This window comes from Salmo trutta, chromosome 7 (genome assembly GCF_901001165.1).
Source record: "Salmo trutta chromosome 7, fSalTru1.1, whole genome shotgun sequence".
Lineage (NCBI taxonomy): Eukaryota > Metazoa > Chordata > Actinopteri > Salmoniformes > Salmonidae > Salmo > Salmo trutta.
The window spans coordinates 37,553,847-37,576,147 of record NC_042963.1 but is presented as its reverse complement, the minus strand read 5'-3'; the positions used below and the strand labels follow the sequence as shown (position 1 = coordinate 37,576,147).

Below are 22,301 nucleotides of genomic sequence, written 5' to 3'. Positions count from 1 at the left end.
GGGCCCATATCTGAATCCTGTTATTGCTGCTTGCAGCTACTGTATATTTGATCCCTGTACTCTTCTAGCTCGCCAGCTACAATATCTGGATTTGAGTGTCTTTGAAGTCTGGTTTAGGTCGTCCTGCCTCTCAAGATGTCATAGCAAGCTCGTGCCATCATGGCGCGAAATCCTGGAGAACCAATTATATTTTCCCTGGCGGGAACAGACCAGCAGGAACGACGATTGTAAAAACATATACAGTATTAGCAACTGATAAACATTTGACTTATGTCGAAATTACAGTAGGTTATAGCGGTAGCAGTGACAAGTACTCGTCCTCACTTATTTTAAACGTTGACGTAAATGAACAGTAGTTAGCTAGTCTAGTGTGTTCCTTAGATTTTTGGCTAGAATAACACACGTCCGGTACTGTTAATGGCCTCCACTGGGAGAAAACAGTCAAAGAAAACGAAGCATGCAGAAGACTCAACTGACATAAAATCGTTTGATTTCGCACTTGAGGACGAAAAGACAGGACTGAGTTGGTCAGAGGATGACATCCGAGAAGGTAACTAGCGAGATAACCAACGTTAGCTATGCAAAGGCAATTGGTTTTCTGACTCCATTTGGGCTAGCTAGATAATTTACCGTATGTGGTATTTTATCACCTTCATCTCTGCCAATGTCCATAGATGAAACTCCTGTTGTTGACAAGATGGCCAAGAAAAGGTCATTTGAGGAAGATGATATAAAAGTTGGATTGGGGTAAGTTATAAAGTTAGCTAACATAAACTAAGCTTCCTACCAGCAACGGCCTGTTATAATCGTCAAATTGAGCCTTCATCCTTTTAATTGTTTCTTTAATCATGGCATTCCCTAGGAACGAGGTACAAACCATGTTGGAGAGATTTGGAGGCAAGTTTATCACAATGTGATTTATTTTAGCTAGCCAATAGCTATATATTGAATACTCTAAAACAACTGTTGGTTAAGGTTGTAGTAACCAAAGGTAGGCTTATGCTATGTTCTTTAATAAATGTTTGTCTCAAATTAGTATTTGTTTCATAGCTGATATAAGCAAAGCCATGCAGGCCAAGAGGAAACGTTTAGAGACCTTCACCAAGAGCTCACTGAAGGGCAGCAATCAGAAACTGGAGCAGCTGTGGAATACCCAGTATGCACAAAGGTAACAACACCTGCTGAGACCAGAGATTGTGTGAGGCAGTGTCAGCCCTCCTTCACCTCAGCAACACCTCCTGGCATTGAATATAGGCTGTATCACAACTGGCAGTGATTGGGAGTCCCATAGGGCGGCGCACAATTTGCCCAGCGTCATCCGGGTTTGGCCGGTGTAGGCCATCATTGTAAATAAGAATTTGTTCTTAACTGACTTGCCTAGTTAAATAAAGGTTAAGTAAAAAAAATTATAAAATGTACACACAGATGGCACCCAGTTTGTCATCTACATTACGTGAAAAAAATCCTCAGAAAATATTGTCTGCATTCTTTGTTTAGCAAGGTGTTTTCTTTATTCAGATGGAGCTGAAGAATACAAAGGTACCAATCAGAAGTATACTTTAGACCTGAAAGTTTTGCTTTGTTCTCGTTAAAATCATTTGTATGAATTTTTGTATCGTAGCTTGCTCTTTGCGTCAATGTTTTTGGATCACCTTTGAAACAATATGCATGCTCTCAAATCAAGCTCCCAGACTCCAGCAACAACAACAAAACTAAGAATATAATTATGTTTGGGCGCATTGTAGGGTACGTCAATGACTACACATGGCAGGTAACATTTGATATCACTGTAGTGGCCAAAATCCTATCCCAGACACCATTTTATTGCCATTAGTTTACACATTTATTAGCCTACATCTGCTGTTTGCTTTGCACTATGTCATTTGTCTTGGGTAACGGTGAAAACATTGTCTACTGGGTGTTTTTGCAGGCAGAAGCTGACTCAGGAGTACTCACAGCAGGTGTCATCTGTGCTGCAGCAATGGGAGATTGATGCACAGAAATCAGAGGATCAGGAGGAAAAATTGAATGTCAGTGCTATTCTGTATACTGATAATGCAACTATTTCGGGACTCACATACAGTATACAGCTGAAATGTAACATTATCTTTTCCTCTGTAGAACTTGTTTCGCCAGCAACAAAAACTGTTCCAGCAGGCTAGAGTGGTGCAAAGCCAGAAACTGAAAACCATCAAAGAGCTATACGAGCAGTTCATTAAGGCGAGTCCCAGATGACAGTTTCCTCATACAATGTTAGGCAGGTGCAAAGGCTCCCAAAGACACTGATCCATAGCTGGAATTCCATCATTACAGATGAGGAATTTTACACAACTTTTTCACAAGTGTTTTTGATTTGCACATCAGTATGGTACTTAATTTACAAATCGTCTGTCCTGTGGCATTCGCTAGATGACTTCTCCGTCAGGTTTGTTTTCTGTATTTACAGGTCATGCGACACATGCTACGGGAGTACCAATTTCAAAATTACGTGTCAACTCGCTGCTGTTCTCCAACACACTATTGTACAAATCAAAACACCTGTCAAATTGAAGTGCAAAAGAAACGCTATTTGGAATGATTCAATTTCAACCCAGATCTTTCTATCAAGTTAATGAAAATAATTGAAACTCTTGGGTTTGTCATAATGTCTTTTTAAGAACATGGAGGAGATGGAGAAGAGCCATGAGACCTTCTTGCAGGGGGCACAGGTGGAGCTGAAGAAGGAGATGGCAGTGTTGCAGAAGAAAGTTATGATGGACACTGTGAGTTACGCAATGTCAATCGCATTTACAGCTTTTGAAAAATTGTACACTCATGACAAAATTATGTTAAGTTCAGCTAATTGGCTTGGCTCAAAGCTAGCAAACGGTCAAAAATAATTAATGGAGAAAGTGACACCAGCTGTCATGACATTTTTTATTCGATTATTTTCATGCCATGTAGCCTTCATGTCTGAGGGTTAATTAAAGTAAATTGAAACCACTTATTCATTTATGATGGAAGTTATGTTACGTCCAACTCCTACTCATTTCTGGCTACCACTGAGTTATGGCAAGAAGAATGGCGCCTAAGGAGATGGCTGCCGTTTTACGATTCCGTAACCAATTGTGCTATTGTGTATGTTTTTTTCGCGTTATTTGTAACTTATTTTGTACAATAAGGATTTACTTCAGACGCCCGACAAGGCCCTCATCCCTGTCATTCGCAGGACAAAGAGACGGAGGTATCGAGGACGAAGGTCTGGGTGCCTTGTAAGGATCCGTCGCCGAGAGGGTACCTTCCCCATCGGTCCTATTAGCCAATGTACAATCAATCGATAATAAAATAGACGAACTACGATCATGTATATCCTACCAACGGGACATTAAAAACCGTATTATCTTATGATTCACCGAGTCGTGGCTGAACGACAACATGAATAACATACAGCTGGCGGGTTTTAATTCTTTTCGGCAGGATAGAACAGCGGCCTCTGATAAGTTGAGGGGTGGCGGTCTATGTATATTTGTAAACAACAACTGCTGCACAAAGTTAGGGGAAGGGGGTATATCTCACCTCCATCATCTAGGACGTGACAATGGTTAATCAAATCTCCCCATTTCTGCCCATTGTTTTTGCTCAGTTTTGCAGGCCTTCTCAGCAGCTGCAACTGTATATACATTCGTAAATCTTGACCTTTCTTGAGTTGGGCTCCGGGATGGTCCAACTGTTGAGAATCTGAGTCTATGGTTGTTGTGGGGGAAAGGGGTTGCGTGTGTATCCCACAACTGTTATGAGGGAGTAAAAGATGTTAGGGACAATATAGGATGATTCACAATAATTGTTTGCTAATATAATAATTGCTTGCCATAATGTAATTTTGGTAATGGCGAGACTGGTGAGAGGTAAAAATCCTTTACATAAATTGCCTACATTACTACAAATATTAATAGCTAATTATGGAAAATAAGAAACAGGATTTTATATATAATTTTAATGGCTATATATAATACAAATACAGTTGAAGTCGGAAGTTTACATACACCTTAGCCAAATTCATTTAAACTCACTTTTTCACAATTCCTGACATTTAATCCTTGTAACAATTCCCTGTCTCAGGTCAGTTATGATCACCACTTTATTTAAAAAATGTGAAATGTCAGAATAATAGTAGAGAGAATGATTTATTTCAGCTTTTATTTCTTTCATCACATTCCCAGTTGGTCAGAAGTTTACATACACTCAATTAGTATTTGGTTGCATTGCCTTTAAATTGTTTAACTTTGGTCAAACGTTTCAGGTAACCTTCCACAAGCTTCTCACAATAAGTTGAGTGAATTTTTGGCCCAATCCTCCTGACAGAGCTGGTGTAACTGAATCAGGTTTGTAGGCCTCCTTGCTTGCACACGCTTTTTCAGTTCTGCCCACAAGTTTTCTATAGGATTGAGGTCAAGGCTTTGTGATGGCCACTCCAATACCTTGACTTTGTTGTCCTTAAGCCATTTTGCCACAACTTTGGAAGTATGCTTGGGGTCATTGTCCATTTGGAAGACCCATTTGCGACCAAGCTTTAAACTTCCTGACTGATGTCTTGTGATGTTGCTTCAATATATCCACATAATTGTCCTGCCTCATGATGCCATCTATTTTGTGAAGTGCACCAGTCCTTCATGCAGCAAAGCACCCCCACAACATGATGCTGCCACCCCCGTGCTTCACGGTTGGGATGGTGTTCTTCGGCTTGCAAGCTTCCCCCTTTTTCCTCCAAACATAACGATGGTCATTATGGCCAAACAGTTCTATTTTTGTTTCATCAGGCCAGAGGTCATTTCTCCAAAAAGTACGATCTTTGTCCCCATGTGCAGTTGCAAACCGTAGTCTGGCTTTTTTATGGCGGTTTTGGAGCAGTGGCTTCTTCCTTGCTGAGCGGTCTTTCAGGTTATGTCGATATAGGACTCATTTTACTTTGGATATAGATACTTTTATACCTGTTTCCTCCAAAATCTTCACAAGGTCCTTTGCTGTTGTTCTGGGATTGAATTGCACTTTTCTCACCAAAGTACATTCATCTCTAGGAGACAGAACGCGTCTCCTTCCTGAGTGGTATGACGGCTGCGTGGTCCCATGGTGTTTATACTTGCGTACTATTGTTTGTACAGATGAACATGGTACCATCAGGCGTTTGGAAATTGCTCCCAAGGATGAACCAGACTTGTGGTGGTCCACAATCTGAGGTCTTGGCTGATTTTCTTTGATTTTCCCATGATGTCAAGCAGAGGCACAGAGTTTGAAGGTAGGCCTTGAAATGCATCCACAGGCACACCTCCAATTGACTCAGATAATGTCAATTAGCCTATCAGAAGCTTCTAAAGCCATGGCATCATTTTCTGGATTTTTCCAAGCTCTTTAAAGGCACAGTAAACTTAGTGTATGTAACCTTCTGACCCACTGGAATTGTGATACAGTGAATTATAAGTGAAATAATCTGTCTGTAAACAATTGTTGGAAAAATGACTTGTGTCATGAGCAAAGTAGATGTCCTAAACTATAGTTTGTTAACAAATTTGTGGAGTGGTTGAAAACAAGTTTTAATGACTCCTGGGCTATGGAGTCGGGGGTGGTCTGCCGGGCATTGGGATGACAACCAAACTCGGGATGAGGGGTTTTAGCGGGTGGAATAGTGGGGACCAATTGGAGATTTACTAAGTAGCAATGCAAATGTCATGGTACAGCTATATAGACATTCAATCATCATGTTACTTTTTAATGGTACGTTTACAAACATATTTTGATAAATAGAAATTAAACTTGTCTCATGGTAAGTGGTGAAATAAGTATAGCCAGTTATAATTGTAATGGCTTAGCAGATAATAAGAACAGACGATCAGTATTTACTTGGCTAAAAGAGAATGAGTATAATATCTATTGTTTACAGGAAACTCATTCAATCATTTTAGATGAAGTTTTGTGGAAAGAGGACTGGAGGGGGGAATATATTTCTCTCATGGGCTAAGAAATTCAAGAAGGGGTGATTATATTAATTAACAGTAATTTTGATCCAAATGTGCAAATTGTCCAAACAGATCATCAAGGTAGATGTATTATTTTAAATATGTTATTGGACAATAAACAGATATGGCTTATTAACCTATACGGTCCAAATAATGATGATCCAAGCTTCTTTGAAAATATATCTAAGAATTTATCAACTCTACAAGCAACACTAGACTCTTATTATGGTGGGGGATTTTAAAAAGGTTTTACTGGTGTTTTGCGGGTACTATTTAATGAAGCTGCCGGTTGAGGACTTGTGAGGCATCTGTTTCTCCAACTAGACACTAATGTACTTGTCCTCTTGCTCAGTTGTGCACCAGGGCCTCCCACTCCTCTTTCTATTCTGGTTAGAGCCAGTTTGCACTTTTCTGTGAAGGGAGTAATACACAGCGTTGTACGAGATCTTCAGTTTCTTGGCAATTTCTCCCATGGAATAGCTTTCATTTCTCAGAACAAGAATAGACTGACGAATTTCAGGAGAAAGTTATTTGTTTCTGGTCACTTTGAGCCTGTAATCGAACCAACAAATGCTGATGCTCCAGATACTCAACTAGTCTAAAGAAGGCCAGTTTTATTGCTTCTTTAATCAAAAGAAGGTTTTCAGCTGTGCTAACATAATTGCAAAAGGGTTTTCTAATCATCAATTAGCCTTTTAAAATGATAAACTTAGATTAGCTAACACAACGTGCCATTGGAACACAGGAGTGATGGTTGCTGATAATGGACCTATGTAGATATTCCATTTAAAATCAGCCGTTTCCAGCTACAATAGTCATTTACAACATTAACAATGTCTACACTGTATTTCTGATCATTTTGATATTTGAATGGACAAAAACTGTGCTTTTCTTTTAAAAACATGGACATTTCTAAGTGACCCCAAACTTTTGCTTGTAGAGTTGATAAATTCTTAGATATATTTTCAAAGAAGCTTGGATCATCATTATTTGGACCGTATAGGTTAATAAGCCATATCTGTTTATTGTCCAATAACATATTTAAAATAATACATCTACCTTGATGATCTGTTTGGACAATTTGCACATTTGGATCAAAATTACTGTTAATTAATATAATCACCCCTTCTTGAATTTGTGTATTTACCCCAAAAATATATGGGGGATTGGAAATGATGCAGACAGTTACATTGATGGAAGCAACAATCTATCCACAATATTAAAGCTGATCCACCCCTTAAAAAAATAAAGTCTAAGGAAGTCTCGAGGTTTTGCTCACCTGAGGTAGATTATCTCATGATAAGCTGTAGACCACACTATTTACCAAGAGTTTATCTGTATTTTTTGTAGCTGTCTATATAGCACCACAAACCGATGCTGGCACTAAGGCTGCACTCAATGACCTGTATACCGCCATAAGCAAACAGGAAAACGCTCATCCAGAGGTGACGCTCCTAGTGGCATGGGACTTTAATGCAGGGAAACTCAAATCTGTTTTACCTCATTTCTACCAGCATGTTAAATGTGCAACCAGAGGGGAAAAAATTCTAGACCACCTTTACTCCACGCACAGAGACACGTACAAAGCTCTCCCTCGTTCTCCATTTGGCAAATCTGACCATAATTCTATCCTCCTGCTTCCTGCTTACAAGCAAAAACTAAAGCAGGAAGCACCGGTGACTTGGTCAATAGGAAAGAGGTCAGATGAAGCAGATGCTAAGCTACAGGACTGTTTTGCTAGCACAGACTGGAATATGTTCTGGGATTCTTTCGATGGCATTGAGGAGTACACCACATCAATAAGTGCATCGACGACATCGTCCCCACAGTGACTGTACGTACATACCCCAACCAGAAGCCATGGATTACAGGCAAGATCCGCACTGAGCTAAAGGGTAGACCTGCCGCTTTCAAGGAGCGGGACTCCTTGAAACTCCTTTCTCAGGAGGTTTTCCTAGGGAGTTTTTCCCAGCCACCGTGCTTCTTTCACATGCATTGCTTGCTGTTTGGGGTTTTAGGCTGGGTTTCTGTACAGCACTTTGAGATTTCAGCTGATGTACGAAGGGCTATATAAATAAATTTGATTTGATTTGATTTTGTTTTGATTTGATTTGATTTTGATTTGACTCTAACCCGGAAGCTTATAAGAAATCCCGCTATGCCCTCCTACGAACCATCAAACAGGCAAAGTGTCAATACAGGAATAAGATCGAATCATACTACACCGGCTCTGGCGCTCGTCAGATGTGGCAGGGCTTGCAAACTATTACAGACTACAAAGGGAAGCACAGCTGCGAGCTACCCAGTGACACGAGCCTACCAGACGAGCTAAATTACTTCTATGCTCGCTTCGAGGCAAGTAACACTGAAGCATGCATGAAAGCATCAGCTGTTCCAGACGACTGTGTAATCACGCTCTCTGTAGCCGATGTGAGTAAGACCTTTAAACAGGTCAACATACACAAGGCCGCAGGGCCAGACGGATTAGCAGGACGTGTGCTCCGGGCATGTGCTGACCAACTGGCAGGTGTCTTCACTGACATTTTCAACATGTCCCTGATTGAGTCTGTAATACCAACATGTTTCAAGCAGACTACCATAGTCCCTGTGCCCAAGAACACTAAGGTAACCTGCCTAAATGACTACCGACCCGTAGCACTCACGTCTGTAGCCATGATGTGCTTTGAAAGGCTGGTCATGGCTCACATAAACACCAATTATCCCAGAAACCCTAGGCCCACTCCAATTTGCATACTGCCCCAACAGATCCACAGGTGTTGCAATCTCTATTGCTCTCAACACTGCCCTTTCCCACCTGGACAAAATGAACACCTATGAGAGAATGCTATTTATTGATTAGAGCTCATCGTTCAACACCATAGTGCCCTCAACGCTCATCACTAAGCGAAGGACTGTGGGACTAAACACCTCCCTCTGCAACTAGATCCTGGACTTCCTGACGGGCCACCCCAGGTGGTAAGGGTAGGTAACAACACATCCGCCACGCTGATCCTCAACACTAGGGGCCCCTCAGTGGTGCTTGTTCAGCCTCCTCCTGTACTCCCTGTTCACTCATGACTGCATGGCCAGGCAAGACTCCAACACCATCATCAAGTGGTAGGCCTGATCACCGACAACGATGAGACAGCCTATAGGGAGGAGGTTCGAGACCTGGCCATGTGGTGCCAGGACAACAACCTCTCCCTCAATGTGATCAAGACCAAAGGAGATGATTGTGGACAACAAGAAAATGAGGACCGAGCACGCCCCCATTCTCATCGACGGAGCTGTAGTGGAGCCGATTGAGAGCTTCAAGTTCCTTGGTGTCCACATCACCAGCAAACTATCATGGTCCAAACACACTAAGACAGTCGTGAAGAGGGCACGACAAAGCCTATTCACCCTCAGGAGACTGTCCTCAGATCCTCAAAAGGTTCTACAGCTGCACCATCCAGAGCATCCTGACTGGTTGCATCACTGCCTGGTATGGCAACTGCTTGGCCTCTGACCGCAAGGCACTACACAGAGGGTAGTGCGTAAGGCCCAGTACATCACTGGGGCCAGGATTCCTGCCATCCAGGACCTCTATACCAGGTGGTGTCAGAGGAAGGCCCTAAAAATTGTCAAAGACTCCAGCCACCCTAGTCATGGACTGTTCTCTCTGCTACCGCACGGCAAGCGGCCCCGGAGCGCCATGTCTAGGTCCAAAAGACTTCTTAACAGCTTCTACCCACAAGCCATAAGTCTCCTGAACAGCTAATCAAATGGCTACCCAGACCCCTCTTTTACGCTGCTGCTACTCTCTGTTTATTATCTATGCATAGTCACTTTAACTCTACCTACATGTACATATTACCTCAATTACCTCGACTAACCGGTGCCCCTGCACATTGACTCTGTATTGGTACCCCCTGTATATAGCCTCGCTATTGTTATTTTACTGCTGCTGTTTAATTATTTGTTACTTTTATTTTCCATTTACTTAACCAACAACGCTTTAAGAAGTTAAGAAAAAGAAGTGTTAAGGGCTTGTAAGTAACCATTTTACCATAAGGTCTACACCTGTTGTACTTACTTACTGACTTTGTTGTCCCCAAGGGGAAATTGTGTTGCAGTGTCATGTACACATTTAAAGTGGCGTTTAAATACAAAACAAAATTGACAATACAACTTTCATAAGTTACATACCAATAAAACTTTTTTTTTTTTTAAAGACGAGCCTGCTGGCCTTACTGAGTCGATAGGAACATTAGCCCAAGCTACTTAGGAGGGATATCACACCTGGCACAAATGATTGTCTTGTTCTGTTTTTCCTGCTGAGTGGTGCCCTATACCTGCGCCCAGAGAGAAGTAGTTCAAAGTCTGGGTACAGGGGGTGGCTTGGGTCTAAAATGATTTTGTGAGCCTTGCGGAGGGCCTTGACCTTAAAGATCTCATCCAGGCCTGTCTGGTTGACTCCAAGTACCTTGCTTGCTGTGGTGATAATCCTTCTCAGCATATTTCTCTGGCTGACAGTGGCATTGCCAAACCAACAAACAATACAAAAAGTAAAAATACTCTGAATGAAAGATTTGTAAAACAGAGTCAGTATCGTACAGTCTACATTTAAAGAGCCCAGCTTTTTGAGAAAGTACAGTCTGTTGGCTGTTTTTATAGATCAGGTCTGTACATTTACTCTACTGAAGCTTATTGTCCAAGAGGACACCCAGGTATTTGTATTCCTCTACAATCTCTATATTCTGACCTCTGATAGATGTTGCAGAGGTAGGTGTTGTATGCTTCATGAAGTCTATGCACATCTCTTTGGTCTTGTTGGTATTGAGGACCAAGTGTGATTCCTCACACCACTCTACAAAGTCATCTAGGACCGGGCCATGATGTTCCTTGTCATCATACAACAGGCTGATCAAGGCAGTGTCATCAGCGAATTTAACGAGGTGTCTGTCAGGATGGGAACTAGTACAACTATTAGTGTACAAGATGTACAGGAGTGGGGACAAAACGCATCCCTGAGGAGAGCCTGTGTTGGTATTGCGTATGTCCGACACGTGGGGACCTATTCTGTTGGCTGTTGGCTCAGGAAGTCCAACAGCCACAAAAAATAGTCGGCGCATGTGACAAATACAATTTTATTCAATTTGTATTTAAAAAAAAATCTGGAATGGTTTCCCATTGGTCACTTAGGTTATAACACTCATCTCTCTCTGTCCACAGCAACAGCAGGAGATGGCCACTGTCCGCAAGTCTCTTCAGTCTATGCTGTTCTAGAGGAAGTTTAATCTGATGTTACCATGTCAATAGCCTCTTCAGTCAAACCGCTAAGTGTTTTTACAATTCGAGAGTTCACGACAATTAGACACTGGAAATGAAAGACAGAGAAGGTTTTCAAAGTCTGAATTTTGTTTGTATATTTTCATGCTGTATTTATTCATTAACATGTTGCTTATTCGTACATTTATTTGCCAGTTGATCTGCTATTGTATACTCACCTGTATGTTTATCTTCTGTTTGTTTCATAAAACAATTTGCTCTAAACAATACAATTTTGTTTTTATTAAAGCCATTATAAGTAGCAGTTATTTTCTATAATGGACTGAAGTATTTTCTGATTTGTCAAGGCAGACAACAATAACAAAATGTTGATCCACTCCTCTGTCTGTGTGCTTTTAAATGTTTGCCTCTTTTTTTCTCCAAACATTGATGTATTCTTTTTTTATATTTACACAATGTTGGGGCTGTACAGTATGTTGGTTGTCATGTAATAGACTATCAAATCACCAGTACATCCCTGCAAATAGGTGGCAATAATGTACCAATAACTGAGCTGCGCATGTAAACAAACCCAAAGGAAGAAGACACTTCACTTACTGGATAGGATTGCAGGGACTGTTATTAGGCAAAAATGGATAAGATTTGTTGCTACCTTTTTTAGTGTGTCATACTTTTGTTAAATTTCTCTTGAAATCAATGCTTAGCCACTGATTAGTTTCCATATGCCAATGTTGGCTCTGTGTTAGCATTTAAAGAGCTAGGTAGGATGTTGTAAATTTACAATTTCCTATGAATACAGTTCAAATTATTTGGGTGTTCTTTGAGGTAAACCAGATGAATGTTTGCTATCCAGGGAAGGTGTAAGACAGATGTCGCTGTATACTAGCTACTTCAATGACCTCTTTTTTTTTTGTCTCCTCGTATTGCATTGTTATTCAAGAAAATAACTTGCAGACCCGTGAAAGTGAATGCATACCAGACAATGCTATTATAGCTAGGCCTTTAGTAATATGCATTGACCAGACCTGACATTTGTATTTTGTCCTTTGAAGATATGTCTGTATAGTTTGATCAATGTAATGAGTAAAGTATGACTACTATACTTTTAACTATCCCTCCTGCCTTGTTAAATCAAGATGGGTTCTTCTCAACTTTGCATGCCAATACAATGGTATGTCTTGCAACATATATATTTGTCACTGAAATGGCTCAAGCTAAGAATAACATACAGTACAAACAGTTCTGATTCACTTACAGTACTTGAAATTTGTTGACTCAAGATTCAACAAATGAGACAAACTGAACAAGTAATGTGTCCCTGAACAAAAGGATGGACAAATCAAAAGTAACAGTCAGTATCCGGTGTGGCCACCAGCTGCATTAAGTACTGCAGTGCATCTTCTCCTCATGGACTGCACCAGATTTGCCCGTTCTTGCTGTGAGATGTTACCCCACTCTTCCACCAAGGCACCTGCAAGTTCTCGGACATTTCTGGGGGGAACGGCTCTAGCCCTCACCCTGCGATCCAACAGGTCCCAGACGTGCTCAATGGGATTGAGATCTGGGCTCTTCGCTGGCCATGGCAGAACACTGACATTCCTGTCTTGCAGGAAATCACGCACAGAACGAGCAGTATGGCTGGTGGCATTGTCATGCTGGAGGGTCATGTCAGGATGAGCCTGCAGGAAGGGTACCACATGAGGCGGATGTCTTCCCTGTAAAGCACAGCGTTGAGATTGCCTGCAATGACAACAAGCTCAGTCCGATGATGCTGTGACAGCCCCGCCCCAGACCATGACGGACACTCCACCTCCAAATCGATCCCGCTCCAGAGTACATGCCTCGGTGTATTGCTCATTCCTTCAACGATAAACGCAAATCCGACTATCACCCCTGGTGAGACAAAACTGCGACTCGTCAGTGAAGAGCGCTTTTTGCCTGTCCCGTCTGGTCTAGCGACGGTGGGTTTGTGACCATAGGCGACGTTGTTGCTGGTGATGTCTGGTGAGGACCTGCCTTACAACAGACCGTTAACCACCTAACCCTCAATGTTGCTTTGCCAAGCGAGAAAACGCTCCCCATAAAGCCGAATGTTGTGGCACACCCAGGCGCTGGAAGGGTCGAAACGTCACTACTTGCCACAGTCATAAACCCGCCTATTTAAAAAATGTATCTTCTTAGACTTGATTTGAATCCTAGGCCAAAACCCACCCAATGCCAACCTTAGGCCAATCCCTAAACTAAGAACAAGAGGCACATTTTGTTTTCACGAATTTTTACGATAACATAGCGGTCTCTACCAAGTCCAGCTCCAAGGCCTCAGCGTGTGCCCAAGCTCAAACAAACCCCACCACAGACTCGGTGTCATACCTGCTAAGCACAGAGAAAGAGAGGCATACTGCTGGCTGGGAGCTTCCTCTCTACAGGTAAGAAGATAGACAGAGATGCTTGGGAAAATGGTCACAACGGGGGACCAGAGTGTGGGGGACCAGAGCATTCATTATACTACACCGATTCAGAAACCCAAAAGTTAACTACAAACAAAATCTAATAATAATGATAATTCCACTGTACTCCCTCAAAACATTAATCATTCGTTTTCAACTTCCTCAATATTTATATGTACTTAATTTAGCATGCGCTACCCTTAGACCCTTACCCTTATCCTCTATCGCAAATGTAGTAAATTTCTCAGCATAAGGAATCAGTGAAATTCAATCCCAGGCATTTAATAAAATGTTTTTTTAGACGTGTTCTCCCATGTCTCCTTTAACATACATACTTTAGGTGACTTCCACCTGTCCCGGAAGAAAGAATCCTATTCAAACACATCAGATAATACAATGTTTAATTAAGTAAAATCAACACCTAAAATAAACAGTAAACAAACAAACCCATAACCCCTTTCCAGCAATCTAATAATTTCAACCTGTTGCATAAATTTAGTAAAAACAAACCTGTTGTTTAACAAATATAAAACCTTTTAAGAAGTTGGTGCTGTCTCATCAGCGTAAGAGTCAAAACTAACTTTTTTCCACTTATATCTACAATGTTTGCATTCCCCAAAGATCAATACTGTTCAGCTCGTACATTAATCATCTTCCTTCTGTCTGTACAGGGTCTGAAGTTCCAATGTATGCAGATGATACGGTAATAAATGCATGCAAATAACAAACAAACTACCAAAGAACACACTACTATAATGGTTAAGATGACAAAGTTGCTCAGGGACTCATGTTTGCATCTCAATAAAAAAACACAGTCTGCATGTTCCTCACAAAGAAAACAACTGATGCCCCTGAGACCGATGTCTATGTATTAGGGGAAAAGCTCCAGGCGGTATCTGATTTTATGAACCACGGCATCATGCTTGATTCCAACCTCTCTTTTAAAAAGCAAATGAAAAAGATAACTCAAATAACCAAATTCAACCTAGCTAATTTCCAAAACATATGAAATTGTTTGACTACAGAGGTAACAAAACTATACTTCAAATCTATGATACTCCCCCACTTAATATACTACTTTACTAGTTTGGCCCAAGCTTGCTGTACAACATTAAAACCCATTCAGTCTGTCTGCAAACAGGCTCTCAAAGTGCTTGATAGGAAGCCCAATAGCTATAGAAAGCATAAACTCCTGAGTTGGAAAGAAATCTTGTGCAATATACTGACGCCTGTCTTGTATTCAAGATTCTAAAATGTCCACTTAGTACTTTTGTTAAACAGAAACCCCAAACCTTATGGCAGCAGATCCACAAGGTCCGCCATGAGAGATGACTGTATAGTTCCCTTAAGGAAAAGCACTTTTAGTCAATCTGCTTTCAGTGTGGGAGCTTTCCATGTCTGGAATACCCTGCCATTAGACACACACACACACACACACACACACACAACTGTGATTCATTTGCACTGTCCCTGTAAAAAATTTAAATAAACTCAAACTGCAATCCACTTAATGACCTGACATTGTTCCACGTAATGGAAACAAATTATAATGTTAGAATACATTAACTTCCTGCTCAAATTCACTGGTGTTACCTAAACAATAAACCAAGCAACAATCATCAGAATACATTATCACAAAATGTTTCCTTATTCACACCTGAATCCCTTACAGCCAAATATAGCCCAACATAGCTCAGCGCACACAACCAACTCTCCTATCCTTACCAATAGGCAAAAAATATAACCCCTACTCAAACAACGTTCTGCCTTACCTCTATCGTAAGATTAAAAGCAAACCTTACCACTTTCTCTTCCCTTTCGGTTTCGGTTTCACACTTATGAAATGTCCAAGACTTAAAAAATAACATGTAAAGAGCCAAATTTATAAAATACATAAGTCAATCCATAACAATAAAAAACACATTTCGCTGGGCACAACTCTATCGCAATTACCTATCCGCTTATTATTATTCATTAGATTTATGTAACTGTCTCTTCTTTGATTCAGTTATTTAAATACGACTCCTATTCTCAATGTTATTTCAGCAGACCATTTAGGCAACAGACAACGTATTACATCGAAATCGCCTCGCTATTTAAGTTGAATGAATTCGTCTTTCAATTTGAACCAAACAAGCTGTTAAAGCGTTCAGTTTATATCTTAAACAAACACTAGCGACCATATCTTTCCAGGCAAAATCATACCAATAGTTGAATTACAATCAGAAACCCAGATTTAAGTCAATTCATTGGCCGGGAAACAAACCCAGGCCTCCTGCGTGGCAAGTGAGAATTCTACCACTGAACCACCAAAGCTATTTAAATAAACCCACTTTACAATTGTCTATAGTGGTAAAATCCGGCACGTACTACCGAGACAATTCCCAGAAAATAGCCCTAATTTAAAGGTCCAAGCGTTACTCCGGCGATGATTCTCACATGCCAAATGAATAGATTAGCAGTCAAAGAGTAAAATCGACATTCATAGACTAGGAAACAGATCTTGCGCATTTTAATATTATGTTTTCTCATGCAACGTATTTCAATTACTTTACTACATAACATTAATCACATAATGATAATTAGTTTGATGGATACCTAGGCTTTGTATGACATTATAAATTACGTCGCGATTCCATCTTAATTCGCTCTAACTTTATGGAAAATGGTTTATTCAATAAATACAACCGTTTCAGACTTTAAGGGCATTTTTATTTCAAATGTAGTATCCAGAATGAAAAAATCCAATAAGCATTTTATAGTTACATCGTTAGGGTAAATTAACCAAAAGTGGACACACTCAATCAGTTTCTAGAGCACAATTTCCCAGACATTGTAGACAGTTTAATAATGCTTAAAACCTCATCTTAATCAAATTATCCATTAAAGATACCAACTCAAAACCTACGTACGTCTACGAATGGGTGGTTTAAACTGTATCTAATTATATTCTCAGCATTACTTTATCAAATCTCAAGTAATTGATTATACACACATACAATTTATATTTTAATATATTCACAGAATCCATATAAAACGTTAGAAATTCTTAGGTACTCACACAGAACTTTAAGGATCACCCACACAGGATTGGTCAGATGCCCACACAGAACTGGTCAGATGTCCACACAGAACATCAGAACATAATTGAAAGGTTACCCACACAGAGTCAACCTACCCCACTCACACAGTACGCTCCTACAAAGAATACCTAGTGGTCCCAAAACAAAATACTCACACTGAGTAACCCAGGGCATACCTGGCTAGCACATTTAAAATAATTGGAATTCACCACCTCTGAGGGTCACTTAGACAGTCACACAGACACTTTCAGAACGAGGTCCTTCTTCCAATAGGGCTTCACCAAGTACCATGTTTCACACAGAACACAGTCACCCTGGCTCCTCACCCCCACAGACCGCACCAATCCCCACTGTGATCAATTCAGTGTCAGGACGGCTCTAGGTCGCCTGCAACCGACCAGTGGCAGAGTATCTTTGAGTCCGCAAACTCTCAGATTACTCTCCTCTGACTTGGCCCTGCTTACGCCTCCAAGGTGCCCCCCTCACAAAGGAATACACACTCAGAGCCTACGTAACAGAGGCTTTTCTAAAAACTCGACTTCAAGTGTGGTTTGCTCACCTCTTTCTTAAAAAAAAACTAAGTTCGAGATGTGGTATCCACTCGGTTCGCTGCCACTCAGATCAAAGGTGGGTCCATCTGCTTCGTTCCCGAAGTGTGGTTTCCCTGAGATCCGAAGTTTGAGGGATCCCTCGTGCACGATTTGCCCAGATCGTCGGGAGCGGTAACCAAGTGAAGATTCACATCCCATCCCCGTCGCCAAATGTGGTGGCTAATTTCTGCATTACCAAATGAGGAGAGTTAAACTTCACACACCAGTCAGAGTTATACTTAAACTACATATTTAATAATAAGAGCTTTGCAATAGCACTTGACTTTCAATGATGCGCTATTGAAAGTGACAACACAAAAGTACAAAGATCTTTTATAGCCAAGATACACCCATCTCAACCTACATGACGAACCACAGATCTTAGGAACAGTTCACAAAGAAAGACTTTTACTTGAGAGAGGAGTATCCCATAGCCAGATAGCATTCGCTATAAATTATTGTTCAGTTTGGTCCCTAAAACGAGGTTCTAATCTCGTTCCTGGTACTTCATAGCACAAAAGCATTACCTCATGTTATTCTGGAATGCTCTTTAAGTTTTATCACCCAAAGACATCGTAAATCTCCTCTGTCAGTGCTATCTCATAGAGGCCCATCCTCAGTAAAATACACACAATAGTTAACAGAATACTCTATTCTGTTGAATAAAACAACCATTATAATACAATACAAGCATTATAACATAATCTTGCAATTTTCCACGACACTACACGTTAACTGTAGGCAATCGTTTTGAAGGAATCTCCAGTTATAAGGTATCTGTAGAAATATGGAAGATAATGTAATTATTAGACTTTTACATCACCAGGTCATTGTGGATTACTAAAGTATAATATCCCTGATAACAAATCATGATAACATTGATGCATGGGTAGATGCATGGGCACACATATGTGCCTGTGTAGCATGTGACAATAACAGGATCATATCAAGGACGGCGTCACAAATGAATACTTAAATACCACTTGAAGCTTGATGATGAGTTGATAATTTGAGTCAACTGTGCAGTGCTAAGGCAAAAACAAAAATGTGCACCCCTTTGAGTCCCTAGGACCAGGACTGAGAACCACTGCTCTTCATATGTAGACAGGCTTTCATACCTCTCTTTATCTGAGGACAGAAAACCTCACAAGAAAACAGACTTCAAGGGACAGGAACTACACAAATGTACCTGCCCTATCCAGAATAGTCTACTCTCTCATGACAGTTGGGGCTGCTATCCTATCACCCTCCTCCATGGCTGTTTAGCTAGCTACCTACAAATGCATTTGGAGTTTGTTTTTTTACAGTGATAAATACATCAAGATATATGGTGATATTTCATTCACTTGGCTATCTATACAGTATGTGAAGTTGGCTAGATAGCTAGCTAGCCAACTAACTAGCACATTTAGCAGCTCATTTGCGTTAGCCTGCAATGAGTTCTCCCAGCCATGTGGACAATTGAAAACAGGGCAGCAAAGTTTGTATGTCATCAGAGCGTTTTAGGAGGATATTATTATTGAACTATGTACTCATTAATAACTAGACCTTCATACAAACTTGCTATGCTAAATTCTTGACGCACAATCGACTCTGATTTTAAAAAATTAGAAACAAATGTATGCATTCTCGTAATGTCGCAAAATAACAAATAAATACAATTTTTACACAGAGATACCAAAGGCAGTACAGTATTACGACAGTGTCATGGCGACATTGACTAGCTAAACGCATGGTATTTTGAATATAAATCAATCTGGGTTTAGGCCAGGGCACAGCACTATCACAGCAACCACATTAGTTGTTAATGATATTGTTAATGCTTTTGACACTAAAATGAACTGTGACTTGTTTGTGGACTTGTCAAAAGCATTTAATACTGTGGACCATGCTATTTTACTTAAAGTTTTCCTCGATTGTTCTGGGCTCTGACGCCTACTCATGGTTTCATCATTATCTTAGTGACAGAACTCAGACCATCGTGATTGATGGGGTTAAGCCTGAATTTCTTGAAGTACATAAAGGTGTTCTGCAGGGGTCGATACTAGGACCTGCTCTTTTCACTATTCATATACATTTTATTGGTTAAAATGTTTAATTTCATCTATATGCGGATTGTACTATTATTTACGCAATTGCCCCGACGGCTGACCTGACTGTGACAAGGCTACAGTCCAATTTTGCTGCTGTGCAGGAAGCCATTACTGATTTTTAAAACGTGTGCTTAATACGGGCAAAATTAAATGCATGTTGTTTTCAAGTTCTCGTTAGATTGTCTCAGATGGATTACATCTTCACGCATCGGATGGTTCTATATTAGAAAGAGTCCCTGTATACAAATACCTTGGTATTTGGATTGACAATGATTTAACGTTTTAAAAAACCTACGAATGAGCTTGTTAAGTGGGCTGTTTTACAGAAACAGATACTGCCTCTCTCTAGTCACCAGGAAGCAGATTGTGCAGTCAACCTTTCTATCTGTTCCTGGTTATGGCAATACTATTTATCAAATTGCAGTTGCCACTACTCTTAAACCCCTGGATGCCGTTCATCATACCGCCCTTTGTTTTATCACAGGAGACAGTTTTATTACTCACTCACCACTGCATTCTTTAACAAAAGGTTGGCTGGACCTCTTTAAAGTCATATAGATCACATCATTATGCTCTTTTTGTTCACAAAGCCCTGCTCTACAAGCTTCCAATTTACCTAACTTCAGATTTAAAATGACAAGTTATTGTCATTGTGTTAGTGTTAGTTGTTGTATTGTGCAGGGCTCATTTGCAAAAGAGACTTTAGTCTCAATATGACTTCCCCATAGGGCAACCTTCTAACATAAATTGTGCATCTTTTATTTTTATTCAACTTGACATGTTCTCTAAAACACAAATTATATTTCATTAATTAAGTCCTGAAGGTATTGCTTTGCATATATAATTAATTTTGTATCAACTACTGCCAGTTTACTGCAAAATGATGTTCCACCTATTCTAGGTGGAAATCTATCTATTATAAGTCATGCATTTGATTACTTGTTTTGCAGCTCAGTAAGCTTATCAGCTAGATCTAAAAATAAAGTATTATTTGAGGTGTGAGAATTTTACCCATACACATCGCATATAATAAAACAAGCATTATCTAGTTTGGAGAACAATATAACCCATCTCCCATTTTTGAACACCCAAGACTGAAATTGCACAACTTCCCTGTTTAAATAAAGGTAAATAAATTTGTAGAAACACGTCATCGGGTCTAACGCCCCTTTTGAGGCGTATTCCAGCCTACATACATCCATGTCATTGGTCAACAGCATAAGAAACAGTGATTGGATGGATTTGGAGTCAGACGTGTGCTGTCAAAAAACAGGAGAAAATGCGATTGAACTCATTGAAGTACCTACGTTTTTGTTCACGAGATGTTTTAGCTTTTAATTTGGCTTATTATTGTTGGGAAATGTACAAACAAAAGTAATGCGTGGTAACTCTTCATTACTGGCTTGAACAACTTCCTTGAAAAACTTGCTTTAAGCATAGTGGCTTGCCAAACATGCACTCAACTGGATTTTAGCAAGATAGTTATTATTATATTTAGCTGGCAGGCTGGTTAAGTTTGATATTATGTATGATTTGTGTTAAACTTCGATTGTATTAAAATAATTTGGTGAGCGCTTCTGTGTCCTATTTAACACATGTACAAATGTGTGAATTGGAAATGTTTTTGTTGTTGCATATCCCACTCTCCCTGAGACACCCTCGGAGAGTGGGGTCAAAGCCAGGGTCTTCCATTATCAACAGCAACCCAGGAGCAATTAGGGTTAAGTGCCTTGCTCAAGGGCACATCAACAGATTTTTCACTTTGTCAACTCAAGGATTAGAACTAGCAAGCAACCTTTTGGTTACTAGCCCAATGCGCTAACCGCTAGGCTACCTGCAACACCTTAACATGACAAGTGTAACTGGAATATTATTTAGAAAGGTTAACCAAACTTGAAGTTATATTTTCAGGTAGGAGTATAGAGAGCAGCTGTCCACAATTGAAGAGATGGTTTCAGACTGAGGCCCAATCCCAAATGGATCCCCAGACCATATGCATTTGTTGAAAGGATTTGACAGTGCAATCAATATGTTAATAGTTATTTCTACCTTGTTGTCCTCTGATAGGCTAGGTTAAAGCTTCACCTGAAAATTAACCCCTTAAAATGAGTGTCAGATCAATGTCGGGCTCTATAAATGGAACACAAAAGAAATCTATATATTTATGAAATGTATTAATAAATAAGTAAATCATTTTACAAATTATTATTAAACGTATATTGGGCTCCATCTGAACTGGAAGATTGTTAGTATAGAATTTGTTATAACTCGGCCTATTGTAATCCTACTGCTAGTCCTACATAGCTCGCCAGCATGTATACAGTTAATAACAGTACAGTAAGTACAGTTATTTTAACAGTCAAAATTCTGTCTTGGGACATATCATTGGAGAGGCGTGTGAAATATTTGCTGACCTGTGCTTGTTTGGCGACGCTTTTACCACGTCAGGAAGAAGAAGAATGAAGCATGTGCACGCGCAAACATTGACATCAATGTTTGGTGTTGATTTGGAGGGTGGTGGTAGAATCTAACAACTGGATTTAATTCTTTCTTGGGTGATGCATTCCTTATCAGAACCGCCCACAAACCATGGATATACTCTCAGACGTGGGAAAAGCATCGCCAAACAGGTACGGGTCGGTGCCCTCGCACATTGACTCTGTACTGGTACCCCCTGTATATAGCCACGCTATTGTTATTTTACTGCTGCTCTTTAATTATTTGTTACTTTTATTTATCCTTTTTTTGTGGTATTTTTGTTAACTGCATTGTTGGTTAAGGGCTTGTAAGTAAGCATTTCATTTCATTTCACAAGGTATTCGATGCA

General features: G+C 40.2%; 1 protein-coding gene across 1 annotated transcript; it reads left to right on the top strand.

The window, feature by feature from the left end:
- The first annotated feature begins 225 nt into the window (after window positions 1-225).
- Window positions 226-11,964, top strand: sycp3 (synaptonemal complex protein 3). The gene is made up of 8 exons (XM_029758758.1): window positions 226-550; window positions 675-747; window positions 863-897; window positions 1,051-1,168; window positions 1,931-2,030; window positions 2,122-2,220; window positions 2,658-2,762; window positions 11,205-11,964. Exons 1-8 carry the CDS (start codon window positions 418-420, stop codon window positions 11,256-11,258), a joined length of 717 nt encoding a protein of 238 aa, XP_029614618.1. The 5' UTR covers window positions 226-417; the 3' UTR covers window positions 11,259-11,964.
- Window positions 11,965-22,301: the final 10,337 nt, after the last annotated feature.

Bases quoted from the DNA above. Each gene is read 5' to 3' on its own strand.
- sycp3 (XM_029758758.1), top strand. From the start codon at position 418: ATGGCCTCCACTGGGAGAAAACAGTCAAAGAAAACGAAGCATGCAGAA. The intron at 1,169-1,930 runs GTAACAACACCT...GTGTTTTTGCAG, and splicing joins AATACCCAGTATGCACAAAG to GCAGAAGCTGACTCAGGAGT. The intron at 2,031-2,121 runs GTCAGTGCTATT...TTTCCTCTGTAG, and splicing joins ATCAGGAGGAAAAATTGAAT to AACTTGTTTCGCCAGCAACA.